Genomic DNA, 22,318 nt, shown 5'->3' on the forward strand with positions numbered 1-22,318 from the left:
TTACAGATTTTGAACCAGGCTGACTCTTGTCATGAACGGAAGAAAAGATACACCGACAGGACATACCAAACACCTCCCTTCCCCCACCATAGGATACAATTACATGGCCATAAATTTCCATCTTAGCAGCAGCGTGTGATGCCCCAACTCTTTCCTGTGTGTCTTATCTACCTCTTCCTAGGTAGCACCAATCTCCCCAGGAAACAGGCAAGGGACAAGGGCTGGCATGTTCATGTCCCCTCTGGCCTGTGGAGGTACCTATAGTTTTCAGCAAACTCTCAGGTCGTCGAGAACAAGGGTTGGGTAGGAGGTATTGGTCCTGGGTGTATTCTTGCTCTAAGGCAACATTTAAGAAAGGTAGAACCTGTCAAGAAGAAAACATGGTCATGGGTTTTAGCTGACACTCAGCCACCTATTGCCTTCCCTTGACCTCTACTGCTAAAGCAAGGCAATAAAAGAAACCAGCATCCTTGGAGGTGCTACCTGTGAAGCGGATGCTCTCACTGACAGCCATAAAGCACAATAAAATAGCTGCACCAGCTCCTCCTGTGTGGGTCAGTACCAGCCCTAAGTGAGAAAGTCAGCACAGGAGTTGCTTGGGGGAGGGGAGGAGAAGGGAGCTTGCTTTCCAGGAACCAGAGTCAAAGGCTCATTTGCCAGGGCAGAGACTCTTTGCCAGCCTCCCCCTGGGAATCTAAATACTGTCTCATCACTGCAGAGTGCAGCTTGAAAACACGCAATCAGCTCTTCTGTGACAGACCACAGGTGACATCTTCATTAGGCGAGTATGCTCCAGGGGCAGGAGCAAACAAGCGTGACCAAGAAAAGGATGGACAGAGAATAGAGGCCAAAGGGTAGACAGTGCAGAGCAGACAGAAGAGCAAGACATTTGGGGCAAAACAAACAAACAAACAAAAAAAACAGCCAACAGCTAAGGCCAGCACTCCACCTTCTGTTTGTTGCAGAAAAATCAGCCTAGAGCAAGGAGGCAATAGGAAGCACAGTGTTTGGTAACAAAAATAGGGAGGGTAGGGAAACGGAAGGGACGCCATTCTCATCAGCATGAAGTGAACAGGACAAGGACCAGCAAACAGGAGGCACCAAGGGACCCTGTGAGGCAGCAACCCTGTAGCCAAATGTTTCTAACGAAGACTCTGGGTCTCATCACCCGAAGCCTACTCCGGCCTTCACCTGCCCTACGTCTGGAGCAGCACCTCCGGCTCAGACAACGAGGAGTAGAGAGTATATCCCAGTTCGTCTATTTCTTGAGGAGTGAGCTCTGCAAATAGGTTCACCTTGGGATTCAGGGCACTGGGCAAGACTCCAGCCTCCAAGTAACTGATGAGCCCCCTCAGGGCCTGCAGGAAGCGGTCAGCCAGCATGTCTGGAGACCAGTCAGCCTCCTCCTGGGCCAAGTGGAGGATAACATTGGTTAGCTGGCTGGCAGTGAGGTGGCCCAGAGCTGGAGTGGACTTGCATATGGCCTTGAGGATTTTGAGGCACAGAGATCGGCAGCCCGAGTCAGCCTGGTCCAAAGCCCGTAAGCGTGCTGTCTCAGCAGGACGCAAGCTCAGCCGCCACAGGTTGTCATACTGAGCTAACCGGTGTGGTCTGGCCACCAAGACAGTGTCACCAAGGGTCACTGATGGCAGAAAGTCAATGACAAGATGTTTGTCCCTCTCATACTGCACTTCTAGTGTCAGGGCCTCTGGGGGTGGTGCTGGTCGGATCACATAGTCCAGGAGGGACCCTATGGCTGGCCAGTTGATAGAGCCTGCCACTACCTTCTCAAATGTGTCTGCCACTGTCTTTGGGGAGAGGTAGCCACCTACAACACAGCGGTCCCAATAACTGCTACCACGAGGAAAATACTCTGGGTTCTCACGACGGACCAGGAAGAATCCAGGGACATTCATGATGGTGTCCTCGCCAGGTATGCACGACCACAGGTTCTGCTCCAGCACAAGGGGGACAATGAGTTGGATGTGGTCAGCTGTCACCACCTGCCAGAACAGAATCAAAAAGGGGTGGTTTTGTTTTCAATTCTTATTACAGTTGTTTGTATGCACATGCACACATGGAATGTCTCATGGCATGAGGAGGTCAGAGATAACGCACAGGAGTCAGTTCTCTCCTTCCACCGCGGGGGACTCAGGGACTGAACTCACGTCATCAGATTTGGTAGCAAGCATCTTTATCTGCTGAGTCACCTCACTGGCCCCACAATTAAAAAGGTTTTAAAGGGCTTTAATATTCGTAAAATATATGCTACTTACAACATAGGTCCTAACATCTTGCACTTGTCAACAATAATAGAAACTAAGATTCAATCAACACACAGGAAACAGGACAAGAAAATACAATAAAGGATAGGTTTCTTATCAGCTACCCTGCCTTGGGCTTTTGCGTTTATTTATTTATTTATTCAGAGGTGGGGTGTCATATAACCCAGGCTGGCCTCAAACTGCATAGCTGAGAATGGCCCTAACCTTCTGATCTTTCTGCCTCCTGAGTGCTGAGATGACATGCCTATTTTATGCAATGCTGGGGATTGAACCCAGAGCCTACCTAATACAACGAGGCTATATCAAGTGAGTATGACTAAAAAGTGAGAAAGGATGGAGCAGAGAAATAAATACTGCTGTGGGACAGGATTTACAAGCAAGGGGCTTTCCAGTTGAGTCCCAGACACAAAGAATTTCCTTCCTTCCTTTTTTGTTAAAATAAAGATTTATTTATTTATGATGGATAGTGTTCTGCCTACATTTATACCTGCAGGACACTAGATCTCATTACAGATGACTGTGAGCCACCACCATGTGGTTGCTGGCAATTAGAACTCAGGACCTCTGGAAGAGCAGCCAGTGTTCTTAACCGCTGAGCAATCTCTCCATGCCACCACAACTTTTTTTTTGTTTTTCAAGACAGGGTTTCTCTGTGTCTTTGGAGACTGTCCTGGATGTAGCTCTTGTAGACCAGGCTGGTCTTGAACTCAGAGATCCGCCTGCCTCTGCCTCCCAAGTACTGAGATTAAAGGTGTGCACCACCAACACCTGGCAGAACTTTCTTGAACAACCACAATACTGAGAAGTGTCTGCTGTGCCCAGCCCCACCCTTCATAAGGACTGTGTTACCTGCAGATCATCATAGAGGCTGCCACTCAAGTACATGTCCCGAAGTGGCATATCAGGCAGCTTGGCCCGCAGGAAGCTCCGGAGCTCTGCACATATGTCCACCGCAGCTTGCTTGGCCCGAGCCTGCTCTCCAGCAGGGATGGCTGCCCGGTTCCGGTAGTAAGAAAGAAGTTTCTCCTGCAGGGACATGCGGAGTCGTGACTTCTTCAAGTCTACCTGGCCCCTCCTGGCCAATGGTTTGGGCCGGGGTGGGCAGAATGTATCTGCCAAGGCAAGAGAAAGAGGCATGTGAGCTCTGCCCAAGCTTGCTTAGTCCACAGAAGTCCTAGTCCCAGGGAGGAAAAGGACTCAGCACAAAGGGCAAGTTGCCTGTCATTCGGTGCTTAGAAGGGTCTCCCCACCACAGTAGCTCTAAGTCCAGAAACAATCCCAGAAAGTTCAGTTTCTCACCTGTGTCAAAGGCAGAGGAGTCTGTGGGAAGAGTCTGCAAAGACCGGCTCAGGCCGGTCTTCATGTCCTTGTTCAACAGCCGAGGGGAGCCCATCCAGTTTGGCTCTTCCCAGCTCCTCTTCCCGGAATGGCTCAAGCGGGTGGGGCTGGTAGGGGCACTGATTGCCCGATCATACATCTGCAATACCAGAGAGGACATATACCAGCCCTCCTCCTCCTCCTTCCTGACACTCCTCGTCCCCCAAACTCTCTGCCCTATCAAGTTCAACAAGTTTTTGTTGTTTTAGCTGATGGTGGTACTTGAGATGGAACCCATGTCCTTCTGCATGCTGAGTAAACACTCTACCACTGAATTATATGCCCAGGCAATTTTTTCCACTTTACTACAATTCAATTTTACTTAAATCAGGACTGTCTAACAAAATCACTGCTAGCCATTCATGAATTTATAGTATACATGCCAGGCAGTGATGGTGTTCACCTTTAATCCCAGCACTTGGAAGGCAGAGGCAGGCAGATCTCTGTGAGTTTGAGACTAGCCTGGCCTACAGAGTAAGTTCCAGGACAGCCAAGGCTACAGAAACTATCTCAAAAAACAAAAAACAAATAAACAAATTATAAACAGACCACTTTTTTTTTTTAAGTTTTTCAAGACAGGATTTCTCTGTGTAGCTTCAAACTACCCATTTTTAATTCGATCCTAGCTGTTCAACACAACAAATGGAACAATTCAAAGAAAGGCATCCCACTCCTCAGATAAATTTTTTTAAATAAATTGTTTTAGTCTAAACTATAGAACATACTGATCCATGCAGAAAAGCTCAAGAAATATTAAATAATTTATCCACAATGCTAAAATTGCCAGAAAATTGTTAATATGTGTCATATTTCTTTCTGGAGATATTTATGTCAACAAGATCAGACATTTTCTTGCTTAGATCTGAGTTTTTTATTTTGTAGGTAGGTATATGTGTGTGGAGGATGTGTGTGAAAGTCAGAGGATAACTTTTGGGAATCAGTTCTTTGCTTCTACCCTGTGGGTCCCCGGGACCAATAATTTTTTAAAGTCATTGTACTTGCATATATGCACAGCTTTATATGGTTTTTTGTTGTTGTTGTTGTTGTTCGAGACAGGGTTTCTCTGTATGGCTTTGGAGGCTGTCCTGGAACTCGTTCTGTAGACCAGGCTGACCTCCAACTCACAGAGATCCGCCTGCCTCTCTGCCTCCCAAGTGCTGGGATTAAAGGCGTGCCACCGCCCAGTGCTTTATATGTATTTTAAATTGCATATTATTTATATTATCCAATACAATGTAAATACTATACAAATAATTATCCTGATTGCTTAAGGAAGGATCCAAAAAAAATCTGGACCTATTCAGTGTAAATACAAATTTTGTGCGCGCTCCCCCACCCCCCGCAAGACAGGGTTTCTCTACGGCTTTGGAGGCTGTCCTGGAATTAGCTCTTGTAGACCAGGCTGGTCTTGAACTCAGAGATCCGCTTGCCTCTGCCTCCCAAGTGCTGGGACTAAAGGCGTGAGCCAACACCCAGCTTGTTTGTTTTTCAAGTCAGGGTTTCTCTGTGTAGCCTTGGCTGCCCTGGAACTCAGAGACCAGCCTGACTCTGCCTCCTGAGCACTGGGACTAAAGACGTGCACCACCACACCTGACCATGCAAATGCAATTTTTTAAAACATATACTAAGCCGGGCGTTGGTGGAGCACACCTTTAATCCCAGCACTCGGGAGGCAGAGGCAGGCGGATCTCTGTGAGTTGGAGGTCAGCCTGGTCTACAGAGAGAGTTCCAGGACAAGCTCCAAAGCAATACAGAGAAACCCTGTCTCAAAAAACCAAAAAAAAAAAAAAAAAAAAAAAAAAAGATAGATAGATAGTAAGTTTTATCTATTTAGAATACAATGTTCTGTCTGCATGTATCCCTGCAGGCCAGAAAAGGGCACCAGATCTCATTACAGATGGTTGTGAGCCACCATGTGGTTACTGGGAATTAACCTCTGGAAGAACTGCCAGTGCTCTTAACCTCTGAGTTATCTCTCCAGCCTACAAATACAATTTCTAAAATAATATTTTCAATCTGGTTGGCTGAAGCTATGATATGGACTCACAGACTAAGAGAGCTGTCTGTATATGAGTGTCCTAAGCACTGTTCTAAGCTTCTAGGTGTGTCCAACACAAAGTATGAAGATAGAGATAAATGTTTTAAAAGTAAGAGTAAGAAAAGGAAACAAGTATACGTGTGGTTAGTATTTTAAATTAGGTCATCAGGAAAGATATGGTAGTTGCTGTGTTATACTTGCTGGGATACACTTCTTTACATCTCCAGTGAACTCTTTATGGCACAAGCCTAGAAGCAGACTACCAGATGAGCAAGTCTCCTTCATGAGAGCCCCAGGCTACACAAACTTACCCGCTTAACCGCCAGGGTGGCAATGCCCAACATGGCTGCTCCACCCACACCCAGCACCAGCCGGGCATTGGAGAGCACAAAATCAATGGCAGTGCCGATGCCATTATCATCCTTCTTGCCTTTGCGCTCACCAGCGCCTGCCATTGCTCACCTGAGAATGAAGACAACACAGCCATCACCAACTAGGACCACAAAAACCATTCCTTTCTGTACCTCTGCACCACAATCAAGCTTACTGCATGCAAAATCTAGGACTGCATACTCTAGGGCTTAGAGGGGCAGGGAGTACCATGTCCCATGACTCACCTGGATACATAGGAAAAGAAATGCTGGGGTATAGTGTAGAAAAATCTTTCAACAGACCTGAGACTATAACAAATGTTAATTTCATTATTAGCCGGGCATTGGCGGTGCACGCCTTTAATCCCAGCATTCGTGAGGCAGAGGCAGGAGGATCTCTGGGAGTTCGAGGTCAGCCTGGTCTACAGAGCTAGTTCTAGGACAGACTCCAAAACAATACAGAGAAAAACCCTGTCTCAAAAAAAAAAAAGAGGAAGAAAATATAAATAAATGGGTGGATGGATGGATGGATGGATGCAGAGCCCATTAAACTATCCTTTAAACTAACAGCAGAACCAGAGGGTACCTCTTCCTTCCAAGTTGAAGCCAGCAGAGGCCTCATTGAGTCTGTCAGTTCTTGGCCCTGAGGATGACTGAAGAATCAAAGTAGGAACAGGGTAACAATACAACATGCGTTTTAGGGTCAGAAATTCTGAGAGCTGAGTACCTGCCTTGGGCCTTAGCTAATTTGCTGGGTGACCCAAATGCATCCCTTAACCCCTCAGGTATGAAAGGATAATGATGGCTTCACGGCCCAAACCACAGGGCTGTAGTGAGGAAGAGCATTGGTTGTAACCCTGAATGTAGTACTTCATCTACTGTAAACCCAGCTGATATTACATCAAGATTTCCATCCACCAGACAGGAAGGCTGTAACAGACTGTCCAGTTACACTGCATGTCTTAGGACGAAGTTCAAACAGCCTCAAAAACACACTGAAACTCTCCTGTGCCTGCACTCAGAACTGGTAAGCTAGCAGGCTTGCTGAAGGCTTCCCTGATAATCTACTTCAATACTCCCATCCCTACCCCAGGACCAAGTGGCGTCATAGACTGGATGACCTGGAAGAGAGCACTCACGAGTTCCAGAGAGACAGGTCCTTATTCTTTTTGTTGTTGTGTGTGTTCTTCAAGACAGGGTTGCTCTGTAGCTTTGGAGGCTGTCCTGGAACTAGCTCTTGTAGGCCAGGCTGCTCTCAAACTCACAGAGATCTGCCTGCCTCTGCCTCAGGAGTGATGGGATTAAAGGCGTGCACCACCAACGCCCGGCCCACACCTGGCTCACACCTGGCTCTTATCTCCAATTTAAAGATGAAGTACATGAAGACTAGCCCAGAGTAACTTACTCATCAGTAAAGTATGCAGTCAGGGTTTGAACCCAGAGCTTACACTGCTGGGAGAACCAGTCCAAGAACCCCAGCAGCCTGCACCACCACCTCATCTCTACCCACTAGACTTGTAAGCACTGTAGCTTCATGGGAGCATTCTGGCACATTAACTACTACAAGAATGTAATGTTTGACACACCAAGTGTACACTGTCATGAATGAGAGTCTTCTGTAATGTGAGAGGTTTGTCTGGTCATTTCTTCCAGACACAGGCAGTTCTTTAGCCCAGGCTGAAAAATTTACTACCTGTGCCAGGCTTTTCCAGACATAATTTGTTGTATAGCCCAAGCTGACCAGAAACTGGCTACCTGTCCCAGGCTAACTTTGAACTTTAGGTCTTCTGGTCTCAGCTTCCTGAGTACTAAGTGTATAGGTCTGTACCACCATACCTAGTTTCTTATTTTCCCTTGATGGCAAGATTTTTTGTTGTTGTTGTTTTGTTTTCCAACACAGGGTTTCTCTGTGTATTGTTTTGGAGGCTGTCCTGGAACTCGCTCTGTAGACCAGGCTGGCCTCGAACTCAGAGATCCGCCTGCCTCTGCCTCCCGAGTGCTGGGATTAAAGGCGTGCACCACCACCGCCCAGCTTTAACGGCAAGATTTAACACAATTCACAATCAAAACATCAGAAAGCAGCTTGGTAACTGCCCACTTCTTCAGACCCACTGCCTCCCCTGTACATGCAGGGTTCCCAACTCTGGCCCTGTACTGCAAAAGTCTACCAATCAACGCAAGTGTGGCTGAGCACTGAGGGTCATTACATAAGGTTCCTGCTTTCTGTTCAGGAAGCAATACCCTCTACCCAACTGGCAAGCCTTATACCACAGCCACACTCTGCCTTCCTTTTCCTTGTTTTGAAAGGTCTATGTTGCCCAGGCTAGTTTCAAACTAAACTCCTACCTCAGTTTTGAGTGCTGGAATTAACTAGCATGTATAACCACGCCCAAGCATTATGTTTTAGCCTCTTTCCCCTTCTCTCAGTGGTCACCAAGTCCTACTATTGTTTACACTGTTAGTTACATGTGGCACCTCAGTACCTCTGTCATCTGACCAAATTCGCTGCCTCTAGTATCTCTCATTCAATTATTTTCCACACTACCCTGGCACATTCCAAGATGCCAATGTACCCATCATTCCCTTAGAAAGCTGTGATGGTCCCCCATAGCAGGAAATTCACTGTCCTTCCATCCCTGGCCCAGCGTCAACTCCAGCCACACTACCTACACCATCCGAACAACAGACATGTTTCCCAGCGTGCAGTTCCCACGTGCAAACTTTTGTTTATTCTCTTCCCACTGAAGTTTCTACTTCTCATTTGAGGCAGACCTCAAGTCTTTTCTATAACCAACACAATTCTCTCCTACCACCCAAGCCAAAGCAAGCCATCTTCATTCGTGTCTCCTTGCTTTTCTATATATTTTTATTTATTTACTATTTATTTGGTTTTTTGAGATGGGGTTTCTCTAACAGCTCTGGCTGACCTTGAACTCACAGAGATCAGCCTGACTCTGCAGCCTGAGTGCTAGGTCTAAAGGCGTGCACCACCACCACCTGGCTTCCAAAGCTTTTTATACAGTGCCTAGCATAGCACTGTTCATACTAGAATTATTTCCCACAGAACTCCTCCTTAGATTGGTTTGTTGTTGTTAAGATTTATTTTATGTATGTGTATTTGCTTTGCAATATAATGTCTCTGGTCCATGTGCATGCCTGGTGCCTATGGAGGTCAGAAGAGGTCACTGGATCCCGTGGAACTAGAGTTATGGATGGTTATGAGCTATCTTCTGGGTGCTCGGAATCGAATCTGGATCTTATGCAAAAACAAGTGCTCATAACCATGGCTCCAGCCCTAGTCTAAAGTTCTTAATGGACCCTATCTTTCTTCTCTATCCCCAGAGACCAGGTATATAAAGGGACCTCCAAAAGGTTCCTGAATTAAACATGGCTATTATGCTTCAGGGGAGCTTCCTGATGTCAATGTCTTCAAGAGTAAATAGAGCTAGGGCCAGTGAGATGGCTCAGCCGACAAGCCTCAAGACCAGAGTTTAATCCCCAAGACCCCCAAAACAGACAGAGAGAAGCAACCCCCCTAAGTCTGACCTCCACATACATGCTGTGGCACATTTACCCACACCCGTGATAAACAAACGTAACTTTAAATTTAAGAAAAGACTAATATTCCACCTGCCAACTACCACTTTTCAGTACTTTGAATACACTGTCTAGGTCGATTCTCACCAAACCTAAAGAGATTAAGTACTATTACTCCCATTTTACAAGGCTTAGAGACTTGCCCTGTATACCACAGCTACTAGTTAGTAGTACCAGGATTTGAAAGCAGACACCGAATATCAGGATTGCTATACAATAATGATAAACTTCTGTTTCAGGAAGCGTGCTGTAATACAATACAATACAATATAAACTAAGTAGACAAGCTGGCTTGGAACTAAACTCTAATGACTTTAACCACTATCTTTTCTAATATTCTCATATACAAAATAATCTATGAAATAAAATGATGCCAATTCTGTTTTGGTGTGGCTTGTAATCCAAGGCCCATGTTTCTCAGATATAGGACTGGCTTCTATTGACATGTCTATTTTATCTAATGAGTTTTAGAGAGTAAAGGACACACTTTGGTGATTAAGGAAAGGCCGACCCTTTCCTAGCTTCTTGCATCAGAAAAAGAGAAACCTCCAGGACCAAGGGTCTACCTACCTGAGGCTTCCTAATGCATCTGTGAGGTGGGTTGGGGGAGTCACAAGTGTCTACTGAAGGCACCTTTGTCCTCTTCTTGGAATTAGGGTAGGAGGGGAAAGGGAAGAGTCCTAAATAAGGCCTCCAAGTTTGCTATGGAGGAAGGCCAGGCCCTTCTCCAGCTGCTTCTCCCGAGCCTCTTGATCCTCAAGCTTCTGATTTTTCCTGAATTCACGGCGGATGGAAGCAAAGTAGAAGTCTCGATCAGTGTAGCGAAGCTCTCGGCCTTGGCGCAACAGAGCCCGATACAGACTCAGAACCGCCTCTCGGCTCCACGGGGCCATGGGGGACTGCCAAGTACTGACTGCAACACTCTAAACAAGAGAAGACACGGAAGCCTAGAATCAGAACTGATGACAGCAGGGCCTTAGACAGTGTGGGTCAGGGTTCTTAAAGCCAGATTCAGTGACTTCTAAGGACTTCATGGTAGAGTGAGGATCAGACTCCTACCTCTTAACAGCCCCTCCTGGGGAAGCTCAGCTTATGGCTCACCAGGGCTGAAGAAGTAGGCTGCCTGAGTCCCGGCTGTGCCATCCCACTGCCATGGCACTTAGTACAATAACCCACCGAGTATCAGCTTCCTCACTGTAAAACAGGGACAGCGATGACATCATGAGAATACCTGCTATCTAAGGTTGTTTGAAGAAGCGCTCCTGCAAAGCACCAGTAATGGAACTCTACCACAAGGCATGGCCCAGAGTGGTGTGCAGACAAGGATTCAGCCATATCTGCATCCTGGCACCATCAGATGAAGGATACCCTGAGAGGCTCTCTTCGTTGCTTTTACTTTTCACTTTTTACTTTAGGTGTATGGCTATTTGCCTGAATGCTTGCCTGCACCCCACTGTATACCTGGTGCCTTCAGAATCTAACGCTGTCACATCCCCCGACACTGGAGTTATAGGTGGTTGTGAGCCAACCCGTGGGTGCTGAGAACTGAGATCGGGTTCTCTGGAAGGGCAGCCAATGCTCCTACCCAGTCATCCCTCTACCCCTTTGAGGTTTTTTGTTTTGTTTTTGCTTTTGTTATTTTGTTTGTTTGGTTTTGGTTTTCTTAAGACAGGGTCCCTGGCTGTCCTGGAACTCTTTCTGTAGACTAGGCTGGCCTTAAACTGAGATCCGCCTGCCTCTGCCTCCTGAGAGCTGAGATTAAAGGTGTGCGCCACATAACTGACGACGTTCCCAGAAGAAAGTAATTTGCCCACCTGCCACAGCAATCCAGACCCTAGCACTCTGGAATGAGGGGGCCTTACATGTGTGCAGCACTTCCGGGTGTTCGGCAAACTTTCCCAGCCAGGGCCCAAAGCACACTGGGCTCCTAACTATGCTGGAAGGAGGAATCCTCCCGAAACCCCTACGTGGAAGAAACGACCATTGTATGAGCTCAAATGTGTTTGAGAAGTGGAGACAGTACTTGGCTGGAAAAGAAAAGCTGATCTGGACTTCGGGCCCCAAGACAGAAGCAATAGCCTCCGACTCTCTAACTTCCAGCGCGAACCTGGGCAAGCCACCGTCTCTGTCCCGTTTCCCTTAACCGCAGAGCAGCTCCCCTCGGCCCGAAGGGTCTCCGGTGATGCAAGGGATGCAGAAAAACAGAGGGCTAGAAGGAGAGCGTCACTGGGGCTGGAACAGGATCGCCGAGTGACAGACTACAGGCCCGGGGTACAACTCCCGGAGGGCGGGGACGGGGACCCGGGGCCAGGCAGGCTTGATGATCGAACCCCGGCCTGAGGCTCCGAAGGGAGTCGGTAGCACCGGCCTGTCCGAGCGCAAGAGGGCGACCCCCGGCCGCCCCGATTCCCTCCCGCACTCACCCGCGGGCCACGCGCTACCTCTCCTCGGGACTCTCCACTCGCCCAGTACCTCTCTCGGGGTCACCCATCAACATGGCCCCTTTACTTCCGGGGCACGACCTCGCTCGCGGGGTCGACAGAGACGAGGTAGTCAGCACGGAGGCGGGCGGAGGCGGAAGGACTTCCGGTCGGCCCCTCCGCAGCCTCCCTCCGGAGGTGGAGCCGGGGACTTAGTCGGGCCCTGACCATCTCGGGGCTCCACCCATAGACGCAGCCCCGCCTCCTTGAGTGACGTCACCTAACCCCGGTGGGCCCCGCCTCCTAAAGCGTCGCTGTGCAGTCTGTGTGTAAACTCTGCGCTGGCTGGGTGTGGGCTAAGGGAGGGAGCTGCGCGTCCTCGCCCTCTTCCGCCTGCTGCCCTCCTCTAGCCTGCGAGGGACTCTGACCAGATGTGGATGTGGAGTTCCGGAGATTAGGAATCCGCCCCCGCCCCAGCTTGACTGGTGAGGTGACAGTTCAGCAATTACCAAACTCAGACTGGACCAACATCCAGAGATTTCTTCATGAAACACCTGCTGTGTTCCAGACCCTAGACTGGATACTTCACACTGCATTTTGTCCAACCCAGCCTCCCTGTTTGGTAGGCATCACTATTCCAGCTTTACAGATGGGAAAATCAAGGTCTGGAGAGGCTGGGTCGTTTGTACTGGGAGCTGAACTATACAGAGACTCAGGGCAGATCCCAAATTCACTGTTCCTCCAAAATATGTGTCTTTCCGTTCTTCTAGGCTGCCCCACTTTGCCTTTTAAAGAAATAATTTTGTGACCCAGATAAATCTTAACTGGTGGCATTTCTAGCTGGAAGACCAGGTAGCCTCCAAATGACTCATCAGTAGAATAGTTTTCCAATAGCGAAGGACAAGGAGACGATTTTCAGGGAGACTTTAGGACTACCCAGACACACACTGAGTCATCATGCATGTCAAGGTCTTCTTTTCTAGGTTCACCAGCCTTCCCACACCCACCCCATACTCCCAGTGTGACAGGGACAGGCATTAAAGTGCCCACACGCGTCTATGGCATTTTGTAGACCAGAGACTTGCAAAGGCACGGGTGCAAACTTCAGAGTTCTGTGTTCCATAGAACATGGGCTCTCTGGGATCCCCTGCACATAGTAGAGGATTGACAAGACCATCAATTTACATAATAAGGAAGGTAACCAAGTTCTTACAGGGATTGTGGCTCCAGGGGAACAGTCATTTTACCCAGGGTGGCATTTCACTGGAGAATGAGTGAATGGACATGTTCTAAAATGGACGTGTCCTGGGCCAGGGTAATGACGTCTGTCAGGCTTGGGAGGGGCCTTTGGACTTGTGGTATACCTGGGCAATGAGCTAAGTCTCCTGAGCCTTATTTTAGTCATCTATGACTTCTAGAAAGTGAGAAAAGTCCAACCTCCGAATGAAGTAACCCAGACCAAAAAAGACAAACATGCTATGTGCTCATTCGTATGTGAATATTCCCTATAAAATAAAGGATAACTGTGCTAAAATCCACAGATCAAGAGAGCCTACAATAGAAGACATTTTGTGAGTGGACTGAGGGCAGGTGGGGATGAGAACATGAACAATCAGGTTGGGAGGGCACAGAGGGGGAGAATGCTGAGGAGGAGGGGAACCCGGTACAGGGGAATCTCCCAGGACTGTATGGGGAGGACCCCAGCTTAGACTCCTACCAACATTAGGTAAGTACCCTGAACCGTCTCCTGTGACTAGATTGGTGCCTGTCCCAATTATCATCGGAGAAACATCATCCTGTAACTGACTCAGGCAGATACAGAGACCCACAGTCAAACATTAGGCAGAGTTTGGGAATCCTGCAGAGGAGGAGAAAGGAGTTTAGGAGCCAGAGAGGTCAAAGACACCATGGGAGAGCTCACACAACCAACTAATCTGGGCTCACAGAGACTGAACTGATAACCAGGGAGTCTGCATGGACTGACCTAGGCATCTGCATATATGTTACGGTTGTGTAACTTGCTCCTCTTATGGAACTCCTAAGAGTGGGAACAGGGACTGTCTCCAACTCTTTTACTGGCTTCTGGGACCCTGCTTCTCATACCTGGTCTCCTTGCCCAGCCTTACTACATGGGGAGGTGTTCAGTCTTACTGCAGCTTGATATGCCCTGCTTTATTGATACTCATGGGAGAGCCCTTTTTCTAAACAGAAACAAGGGTGGGGTGGGGTGAGGTGGGGGAGGGGGGAATGTGGGAGAGAGGGACTGGGAGGGAAGGATGGGGCAGGGGAGCTTCGGTCAGGATGTAAAATAGGTGACTAAAAAATAAACTAAAAAATAAAAAACGCCTGGGCGTTGGTGGCACATGCCTTTAATCCCAGCACTTGGGAGGCAGAGGCAGATCGCAGATCTCTGTGAGTTGGAGACCAGCCTGGTCTAATGAGCGAGTTCCAGGACAGGCTCCAAAACAATACAGAGAAACGTTGTCTCGGGGAAAAAAAAAAAGAAAGAAAAAGAAAAAGAAAAAACATACAACCTTGAGAGCCAGGGTGCATGTGCCTCATCAATCAAAAGAGTTCTCTGGTATGCCCATGGCCCTGGGTTCAACTCTCCCCACCAAAAAGAGCTGGATGTGATGCTCGCCTTTAATCCCAGTATTCAGGAAGCAAAAGCAGGTGGATCTGTCTGAGTTTAAGGCCAGCCTGGTCTACATAGCAAGTTCCAGGCCAGCCAGAGCTACACAGTGAAACCCAGTCTCAAAAAAACAAATAGATATCTTTAAATGAACAAACATTTTGTTTGAATGACCCATGATTGCTAACACTTTTTTTGTTCTGTTTTGTACATTTTCAATGGTGTATGTGTGTGTTTGGTTGGGTTTTGTTTCTTTGGAGAGGGGTCTTTTGGTTTTTTGAGACAGGTTTTCTCTGTATAACAGCCCTGGCTATCCTGGAACTCACTCTGTAGACCAGGCTGACCTTGAACTCACAGAGATCCAGCTGCCTCTGCCTCCCGAGTGCTGGGATTAAAGGCGTGCACCACCATGCATGCCCTAACCCAATTGTTTCTGACCTATTCAGTACCTGAAGCAAGTAGAAACACAGAAATCAAATCTGCAGACTCTGTTTTCCTGAATTCAGGTCAGGGTCAAAGGGCAGAGATAGATAGGTGTGCAGACCACACACACACACATAGAAGAGCAATGTAGTATATACAGGGTGGATGATGAGGGGTGAGACATGGGCTGGACATCTTCCTGGGCCAAGGTTGCTTGGGCAGGAATCTATAACTACCTGGGTGTGCTTTGGCTCATTCTGGATCAGTTTTGGAGATGAACCTTGCTACCTGACCGCTAGGTGGCATCTGCAAGGTCCTCAATATTTCCAGGCCTCAGTTTCTACACCTTTAAAGTTTGGTAGACATACCTGTAATCCAAATACCCAGGAAGTGATGGCAGCAGGATCCGGAGACTCAGGTCATCCTTGGCTACAGCCTGAGCTACATCAGACCCTGTCTCAAAACAAAACACCCATGACATCAGAACTTGAAATTGACTCATGTCAACTAAAGGAGAGGTGAGCAGGTCAATGGGGACTGTCTGCAAGGAGAATTACACCTGTGGCCAAGGGTTCCAGTGCCAGGTGAAGGGATGGTATAACCTTGCCAGACCATAGCCCCCATCTTAGCCCTGGTCCTAACAACAGTGAGAAGTTCCTGCCATGCACCAGGCTTGTGTCTGGAAAAGACCAGCCTTGACTGCTTTCTGAGGACTGGACGGGTGGGCTGAGGCCTGAAGGAGATCAGTCCCTAGGACTTGAGTGACAACAGCACATTTTACCTGGGACTGGCACTCAGATGCACCAGTTTGTGTAGTCCTCAACACAGATCTGCAGGCAGAACTGGCAGCAAGCCCAAAGACACCCAGGAAATAGGACCTTTAAATTCTTTATGTAAGGCAATGTTATGTAGCCTCGTGTGTACATATGTGCATGTGGGGGTGAGAAGGAGTTGTGTTCTGTTGCAAATACACACGTGTGTAGAGAAGCCAGAGGTCAATGTCAGATGTCTTCTTCAAGTGTTCTCTATTTTGAGACGGGGTTCCTCCCTAAATCTGAAGCTTAGCTAGTCCACTCAATTGGCTGCCAGCAACCCCCCCAAGTCCTCCTTTCTGCCTCCCCAGCCCTGGGATTACATGAGTGCTCCAGTGTGCTGGGCTCTTACATGGGTACTGGGGAGCCAAAGGCAGGTCCTCCATGTGTCAAACGCTTTACCAACTGAACCACCTCCCCAGCTCCAGCCTCAAACTCTTCCTACTTGGCTTCTCCAGTGCTGGAAGTACAATGCTGACATTAAGGAGCTCTGAACAGCAGGAGTGAGATCCGAACTCAGATCCGGAGCTCTGAACTCTCCGCAGGACAGATGAAGTCACTCAGGGCAGGGAAGGACAAGGAGAGACTGAACTAACACTGAAGAGACACTAAGGGACAATCAGGAGACTGGCTATCAAAGGCAGGAGGGGGGGCATAGTCACAAAGGGAGGCGTGGTCTCCAGGGAGAGGTGGATGTGGTCACAGAGGCGAGTGTCCCTGGGAGTTGGATATTGTCTCCCCACTTAGGAGCTGTCTGTGGCTAACTGATCCAGAGAGAAATGGGGTGGAAGCCTGAGGGCTGCAGAATGAATAGGAAGTCCAGGGAGAATTGGAGATTTTGTTGGGAAGCGAAAGAACAGGATGAAAGGACAGACCGAGGGGGACAAGAACCAATTGTGCGTGATGTGCCCGGATGATTTTTGCTTGAGGTTGGTGACCCTTGGTCTACCCTGCTGCGGGGGAGGGGCACAGGAGCCAGTTTTGGGAAGGAAGTTTGAATAAGCTAGAATGAGGGGAACTTCTGTGGCACACATCGGACAGGGGAGGTTCCCTTCCTGGAAGAGCAGCCCTGCTCCCATGAGGACGGAAGTCTGTAGTTTAAACGTCACATCCCTTTACTGTGCCCAGTAGGTTGTCTTATGAAACTGAGCTCCTCTGGAAATGCCTGTCGACCAGAAACAGTGGGAAATTAGGAAATACGAATGAATGACAACCGAACATCAGTCCAGCCCACTGCCCCGCCCCTCCCAGGGGATGGCCCAGGTGGGTGGAGCGATGGAGGAAATGGCTGTAACCAGAGTAGTGATGCTCTGGACAGTGAGTCAGCCTAAGACCCAGACATCACTGTCACAGAGAGAGCCGTCTGCTCGCTGTCCTTAGAGGCCATCAACTCTGTAGTCACTAGACCCCGTACCCACCGATAGGAGGGAGAAATCTCTGCTGGCTAGATTGTGCCCAGCCACGTCAGGAGAAGCAGATGGAAGGTAAACTGTGCTTGAAGCAATAGAGGAGCTGGTGTGGGCAGAGCTGCAGGCTCTGGACCCAGACCCCATCCCCCCAGGCCCTACCTGTGCAACTCCTGTGAGATTCAGGGCCAAAGAGAGGATTGGAAGGATGTAGAATGCAGGGACCATACTAGTTGCTGCATGAATGACATGGTTTTCTTATTCCTTCTCCATCCCCTCTGTGCCCACTGCAGTCCTGAAAGGACCAGGTACCAGTTTATGTATTTTATAGAGGAGGCCTTACTGTGTTAACTCCTCAGAGGGCAAACAGGACATCTGTCTTAGTTAGGATTTCTATTATTGCAACAGAACACCATGACCAAAAAGCAAGTTGGAGAAGAAACAGTTTATTTGGCTTACATTTTCAGGTCATAGTCTATCGTTGGAGGAAGTCAGGACAGGAACTCAAGCAGGGCTAAAACCTAGAGGCAGGAGCTGATGCAGAGGCCATGGAGGGGAGCTTGCTTCCCTTCCCCTGGCTTGCTCAGCCTGCTTTCTTTTTTTTTTTTTTTTCTTTTTTTCTTTTTTTGGTTTTTTGAGACAGGGTTTCTCTGTGGCTTTGAAGGCTGTCCTGGAACTAGCTCTTGTAGACCAGGCTCAGCCTCCTTTCTTTTAGAACCCAGGACCACTAGTCTAGGGATGGCACCACCCACAATGGGCCGGGCCCTCCCCCACTGAACACTAATTTAGAAAATACCTTACAGCTGAATCTCATGGAATGCATTTCTTCAACCAAGGCTTCTTTCTCTCTGGTGACACTAGCTTGTGTCAAGTTGACACAAAACCAGCCAGTGAAACACCTATACGCTGGGATGCTCCAAGACTATCACTGGTAATGCAAGCAGATTGGTTAGACACAGAGACAGTCTTCCAGGTTCATTAAAATCACTAGAGCAGTGCTCCCTAATGCTGCGACCCTTTAAACAGCTCCTCATGTTCTGGTGACCCCCAACCATAAGATTATTTCATTGCTACCTTACAACTGCAATTTTGCTGCTGTTATGAATCATAATGTAAATATCTACTATGCAGAATATCTGATATGTGACCCCCAAAGAGGTGGACCCACAAGTTGAAAATTGCAGCATTAGAGGGTTTGGTATCCTTGGGCTCCCTACACCTTTGACTCCTGGCTCACTGGAAACATCTTGAGCTTCTATGCTCCCCTCAGGGGATACTCACTTTTTTTTTCCTTTTCCCTCAAGATATGGTCTATTTAGCCTTGACTGTCCTGGAACTCAGTATGTAGACCAGGGTGGCCTTGAACTCAGAAATCCACCTGTCTCTGCCTCCTAAGTGCTAGGATCAAAGGCATGTGCCAGCATTCCTCAGCTGATGCTCGTCTTTAATGTAGCCCATAGAACGCTTGTAATCAATCATCCAAGACCTTGTAAGGTTTTTCTTCCAGATAGAAGGCAAGGGAGCCAGAGTGATAGCCGCCAGAGTGATAGCCACCAGTTTCTGCCACAAAGCATTGGACCCTCACATAAGGACTGGCAGAATTGCTGCCAAGTGTAGAGATACACGCATGAAATCCTGTTGCTGTGCCCGCTGTGCAGCCTGTGTCCAAGAATGTGCAGAGGGAGTCGGGATTGATGACACAGAGACCAGTCGGTGATGCAAAGAAAGCTTCAAGAAGGCTCTACTTTATTCTTACCCTGGCTGGTTTTATATGCCCTGATACCAGAGGCGGCAGTGGGTGGGTCAGGAAGAGGCATTTGTTAGTCTTTGGAAAAGTCAAGGTCGGTGTTCCTGTGGGTGAGCCCTTATCAGGAACTTATTGCTCCTAACACTGTATTGTTTTTGGTAAACATTGTCTTACAGCTGCCTGCTCCCAGGCTAGTGGGGAAGTGGGCCTCCGGCCAAGGTCTGTTGTTCCCACATCCCATCACTCAGGAAGCCGAGGCAGGAGGATGGCAGGTTCAAGGCCAACCTGGGTTACATAGATCTTACCTGAAGAAAAAAACAAAGAAAGGAAGGAAGGAAGGAAGAAGGAAGGGAGGGGGAGGGAGGGAAAGAAAGAAGAGAAGAAAGGAAGGAAGGGAGGGACGGAGGGAGGAGGAAGAAGGGGTCAGAACTAAGGATGTAGCCCCATGGTAAGGTCCTGGGCTCAGTCCCATAGAGCAATACTAACACTGTTATTTCAGAATTTTTAGTCAATCAGATGCTAATTTTGACAAAACCAATGTATTCACAGATTATCTTTCTTCTGGTTTAAAATTTTCAATGCCAGGCTTGGCGGCATATACCTATAATCCCAGCACTCAGAAAGCAGAAGTGTACATTTTAGGCTACCCTAGTCTATGCACTGAGTTCCAAACTAGCCAGGACAACATTTAAGAAAAGAAAATTAACCGGGCGTTGGTGGCGCACACCTTTAATCCCAGCACTCGGGAGGCAGAGGCAGGAGGATCTCTGTGAGTTCGAGGCCAGCCTGGTCTACAGAGCGAGTTCCAGGACAGCCTCCAAAACAATACAGAGAAACCCTGTCTCGAAAAATCAAAAAAAGAAAAAAGAAAAGAAAAGAAAATTAAAAGGTGGCTGATGGTAGCACATGCCTTGGTGGTAGTCTCAGCACTCCTGAGGCAGAGGCAGGCAGATCTTGAAGTTCGAGACCAGCCTGGTCTACAGTTCCAGGTCAGCCAGGACTACACAGAGAAACCCTGTCTTGAAAAACCAAACAACAACAACAAAAACAGTAAGACTATCACATACCCCTGAAGAAACAAATCAGGGAAAAGCAAAAACTTTTTTCTATATCTTGAGACTATGATGCGAAACTCAACTTTGCTGATTCCTCAGACTTCCAAAGTCACACACTGGCAGGACTGCCAAAGTTCATGACCAGAGTGTTGCACCCTTCCCCCATGGGAGTCTGCTGACCAGCTTGTGACTAGGAGCTTCTAGCAAAATACCTCTTGTGCCCTCCTCCCAGTAAGGCCTGCATGCAAGTTCCTGTTTTCTGTCCATCCTTATTGTCTAAATGCTAATTCCCGTTATTGGCCCATCCTTTGGCAGAGGGCCCTGGGAACGTAGGCTTCTGACCTTGATGGTTTTACACCGTGCCTGACAGGTATTTAAGGCTCCGCTCTTGTAAAAATAAACGCCATTCTCCTTGCAAGAATGAGCCGCTGTCTTTGTCTTCATTTACATCCTTAGCCCTTCTCCCGGATCATTGTGAAGTGTTGTAGCCCGGCAACCGCCAACAGCTCACTACACCAGAGCCTGGTGTCTTCACAGCTTTCCATCCCTCTCCTCCTCCAATGGGCTCAGTTCTCCACCCCCAGCACAGCTCCATTTCCTGGCCAGTGTCCCTCTGCCTGCCTTGAAGTCAGTAGTTCATCTCAATCCAAGAGGGCAGCCTGACATCATGATGGGATAGCAGGGATTCCCTTAGGCTGTACCAATGACTTTGGCTTGGCACTGTGGTGAAGGAGATTATTGGCTACTTTGAGCAGGAGAGTCAGGAGCCCATGGTGGCACACGCATTTAATCCCAGCACTCAGGAGGCAGAGGCATGTACACCTCTGTGAGTTCGAGGCCAGCCTGGTTTACAGAGTGAGTTCCAGGACAGCCAGAGCTGTTACACAGAGGGGGAGAGTCTGTGTGGTAGAGTGGAGACGCAGAGTCACTGAGTATGTTGTTCATGTTACATATTACACAAGGGCTGCCCACCCAAGGGACCCCTTTCACAATTTTGACCATGTGGTCTTGTGTATTTCTTAGGGCATTTGTTTAGCAAAAGGGGTTTGCTGTTCTAAGGATAGCACTGCCAAAATTCCAATAGACAGAAATCAAATGTTTGGAGGAGATAGCCTTTCCTAATCTGCACAGAAGCTCGGGTGAAATGGTGACTGCCCTGTGTGTCAGTCAAGACTAGAAGACAAGACTAGGCATAGAGGCACACACCTATAGTCCCAATACCTGGGGGACAGGAGTAAGAGGATCACTGTGAGGCCAGCATGGGCTAGAGTGCATTCTACACCAGCTAGAGCTACATAGAAAGACCTGATCTAAAATAAATAAACAAATGGAAGTAAGAAAGAAGGGGCAGGAAGATTAAGAGAGAGGGGAAAGGACATGGACTGAAGGGATTTGATCCAGGAATTGAGGTGCAGTTTTCTGCAGAGAATGGACAAGATGTGGGGGTCCCCGAATGTAAAGCAGATGTAATCAACTGTGAGGTTTGCACATGTTCTCTGTCCTTTCCTTATGTCTTCGTTTCATTTCTGGTGCTGTGATAAAATGTTTATAAAGAGCAACCTAGAGGAGAAGGGGTTATTTCCTCTCACAATTCCAGATTACAATCCACTGTAGCAAAGTCAAAGTAGCTGGTTACATCCACAGCCAAGAGCAGAGAGCAGCCTGGCTACATGTAACCTTGTCTCAAAACGGAATCTCTCTCTCTCTCTCTCTCTCTCTCTCTGTCTCTCTGTCTCTGTCTCTGTCTCTGTCTCTGTCTCTCTCCCCTTTCTCTCTCTCCTCTCTCTCTCCCTTCCTCTCTCTCCCTCTCTCCCTCCTCCCTCCTCCCTCCTTCCCTCTCTCTCTCCATCCCTCCCTCCCAGGATCTAGCTATGTAACCTGGACTGCTGTTTGCCCAGCTGGACTCAACCTCTCAAGGATCCTCCCACTTCAGGAGAGTGACTGACTGCCCTAGGCTTGCCAGAGAGCAGGACTCCTAGAGCCTCTTTAGGGATAAGCCCAGGGGAGAGGTAGGGAAGTCAACATGCAAGGTTACTAACCATTCAAGCTCCAGACCCTGGAGACAGGTCCTCCAAGGAACAGTGACTAGCCCTGGGAGCTTCCTGCAACCAGAGCTCAGTCCCACCAAGGAGAGAACATACCTGAATGGATGGAT

At 48.2% G+C, this 22,318-nt stretch overlaps 2 protein-coding genes across 10 annotated transcripts; both read right to left on the reverse strand.

Moving 5' to 3' along the window:
* Mief1 (mitochondrial elongation factor 1) lies at window positions 1–6,155 on the reverse strand. 2 transcript variants are annotated; one of them, XM_005066997.4, is made up of 4 exons: window positions 6,012–6,155; window positions 3,585–3,762; window positions 3,135–3,397; window positions 1–2,003 (listed from the first exon to the last, which is right to left on the reverse strand). In XM_005066997.4, exons 1-4 carry the CDS (start codon window positions 6,153–6,155, stop codon window positions 1,197–1,199), a joined length of 1,392 nt encoding a protein of 463 aa, XP_005067054.1. In that variant the 3' UTR covers window positions 1–1,196. The 2 variants fall into 2 exon arrangements, with proteins under 2 accessions (XP_005067054.1, XP_040610043.1); XM_040754109.1 differs by lacking the exon at window positions 6,012–6,155 and having other exon boundaries at window positions 3,135–3,311; window positions 3,585–3,721.
* Window positions 6,156–10,348: 4,193 nt separating this feature from the next.
* Window positions 10,349–12,315, reverse strand: LOC121142936 (MIEF1 upstream open reading frame protein). 8 transcript variants are annotated; one of them, XM_040754112.1, is made up of 3 exons: window positions 12,110–12,315; window positions 10,770–10,862; window positions 10,349–10,591 (listed from the first exon to the last, which is right to left on the reverse strand). In XM_040754112.1, exons 2-3 carry the CDS (start codon window positions 10,809–10,811, stop codon window positions 10,349–10,351), a joined length of 285 nt encoding a protein of 94 aa, XP_040610046.1. In that variant the 5' UTR covers window positions 10,812–10,862; window positions 12,110–12,315. The 8 variants fall into 8 exon arrangements, with proteins under 8 accessions (XP_040610046.1, XP_040610045.1, XP_040610049.1 ...); XM_040754111.1 differs by having other exon boundaries at window positions 12,092–12,315; XM_040754115.1 differs by having other exon boundaries at window positions 10,728–10,862; window positions 12,092–12,313.
* Between the last annotated feature and the right edge of the window lie 10,003 nt (window positions 12,316–22,318).

This window comes from Mesocricetus auratus, unplaced genomic scaffold (genome assembly GCF_017639785.1).
Source record: "Mesocricetus auratus isolate SY011 unplaced genomic scaffold, BCM_Maur_2.0 Super-Scaffold_100010, whole genome shotgun sequence".
Classification (NCBI taxonomy): domain Eukaryota; kingdom Metazoa; phylum Chordata; class Mammalia; order Rodentia; family Cricetidae; genus Mesocricetus; species Mesocricetus auratus.

What these genes read in the sequence shown, in the direction of transcription:
- Mief1 (XM_005066997.4), bottom strand. Translation starts at nt 6,155, where the DNA reads ATGGCAGGCGCTGGTGAGCGCAAAGGCAAGAAGGATGATAATGGCATC. An exon ending in CCACCCTGGCGGTTAAGCGG is followed by an intron (nt 3,763 to 6,011) that starts GTAAGTTTGTGT and finishes CTGGTATTGCAG; the next exon opens with ATGTATGATCGGGCAATCAG. An exon ending in GCCTCTATGATGATCTGCAG is followed by an intron (nt 2,004 to 3,134) that starts GTAACACAGTCC and finishes CTGTTCTGGCAG; the next exon opens with GTGGTGACAGCTGACCACAT.
- LOC121142936 (XM_040754112.1), bottom strand. Translation starts at nt 10,811, where the DNA reads ATGGCACAGCCGGGACTCAGGCAGCCTACTTCTTCAGCCCTG. An exon ending in AGCCTACTTCTTCAGCCCTG is followed by an intron (nt 10,592 to 10,769) that starts GTGAGCCATAAG and finishes TCTCTTGTTTAG; the next exon opens with AGTGTTGCAGTCAGTACTTG.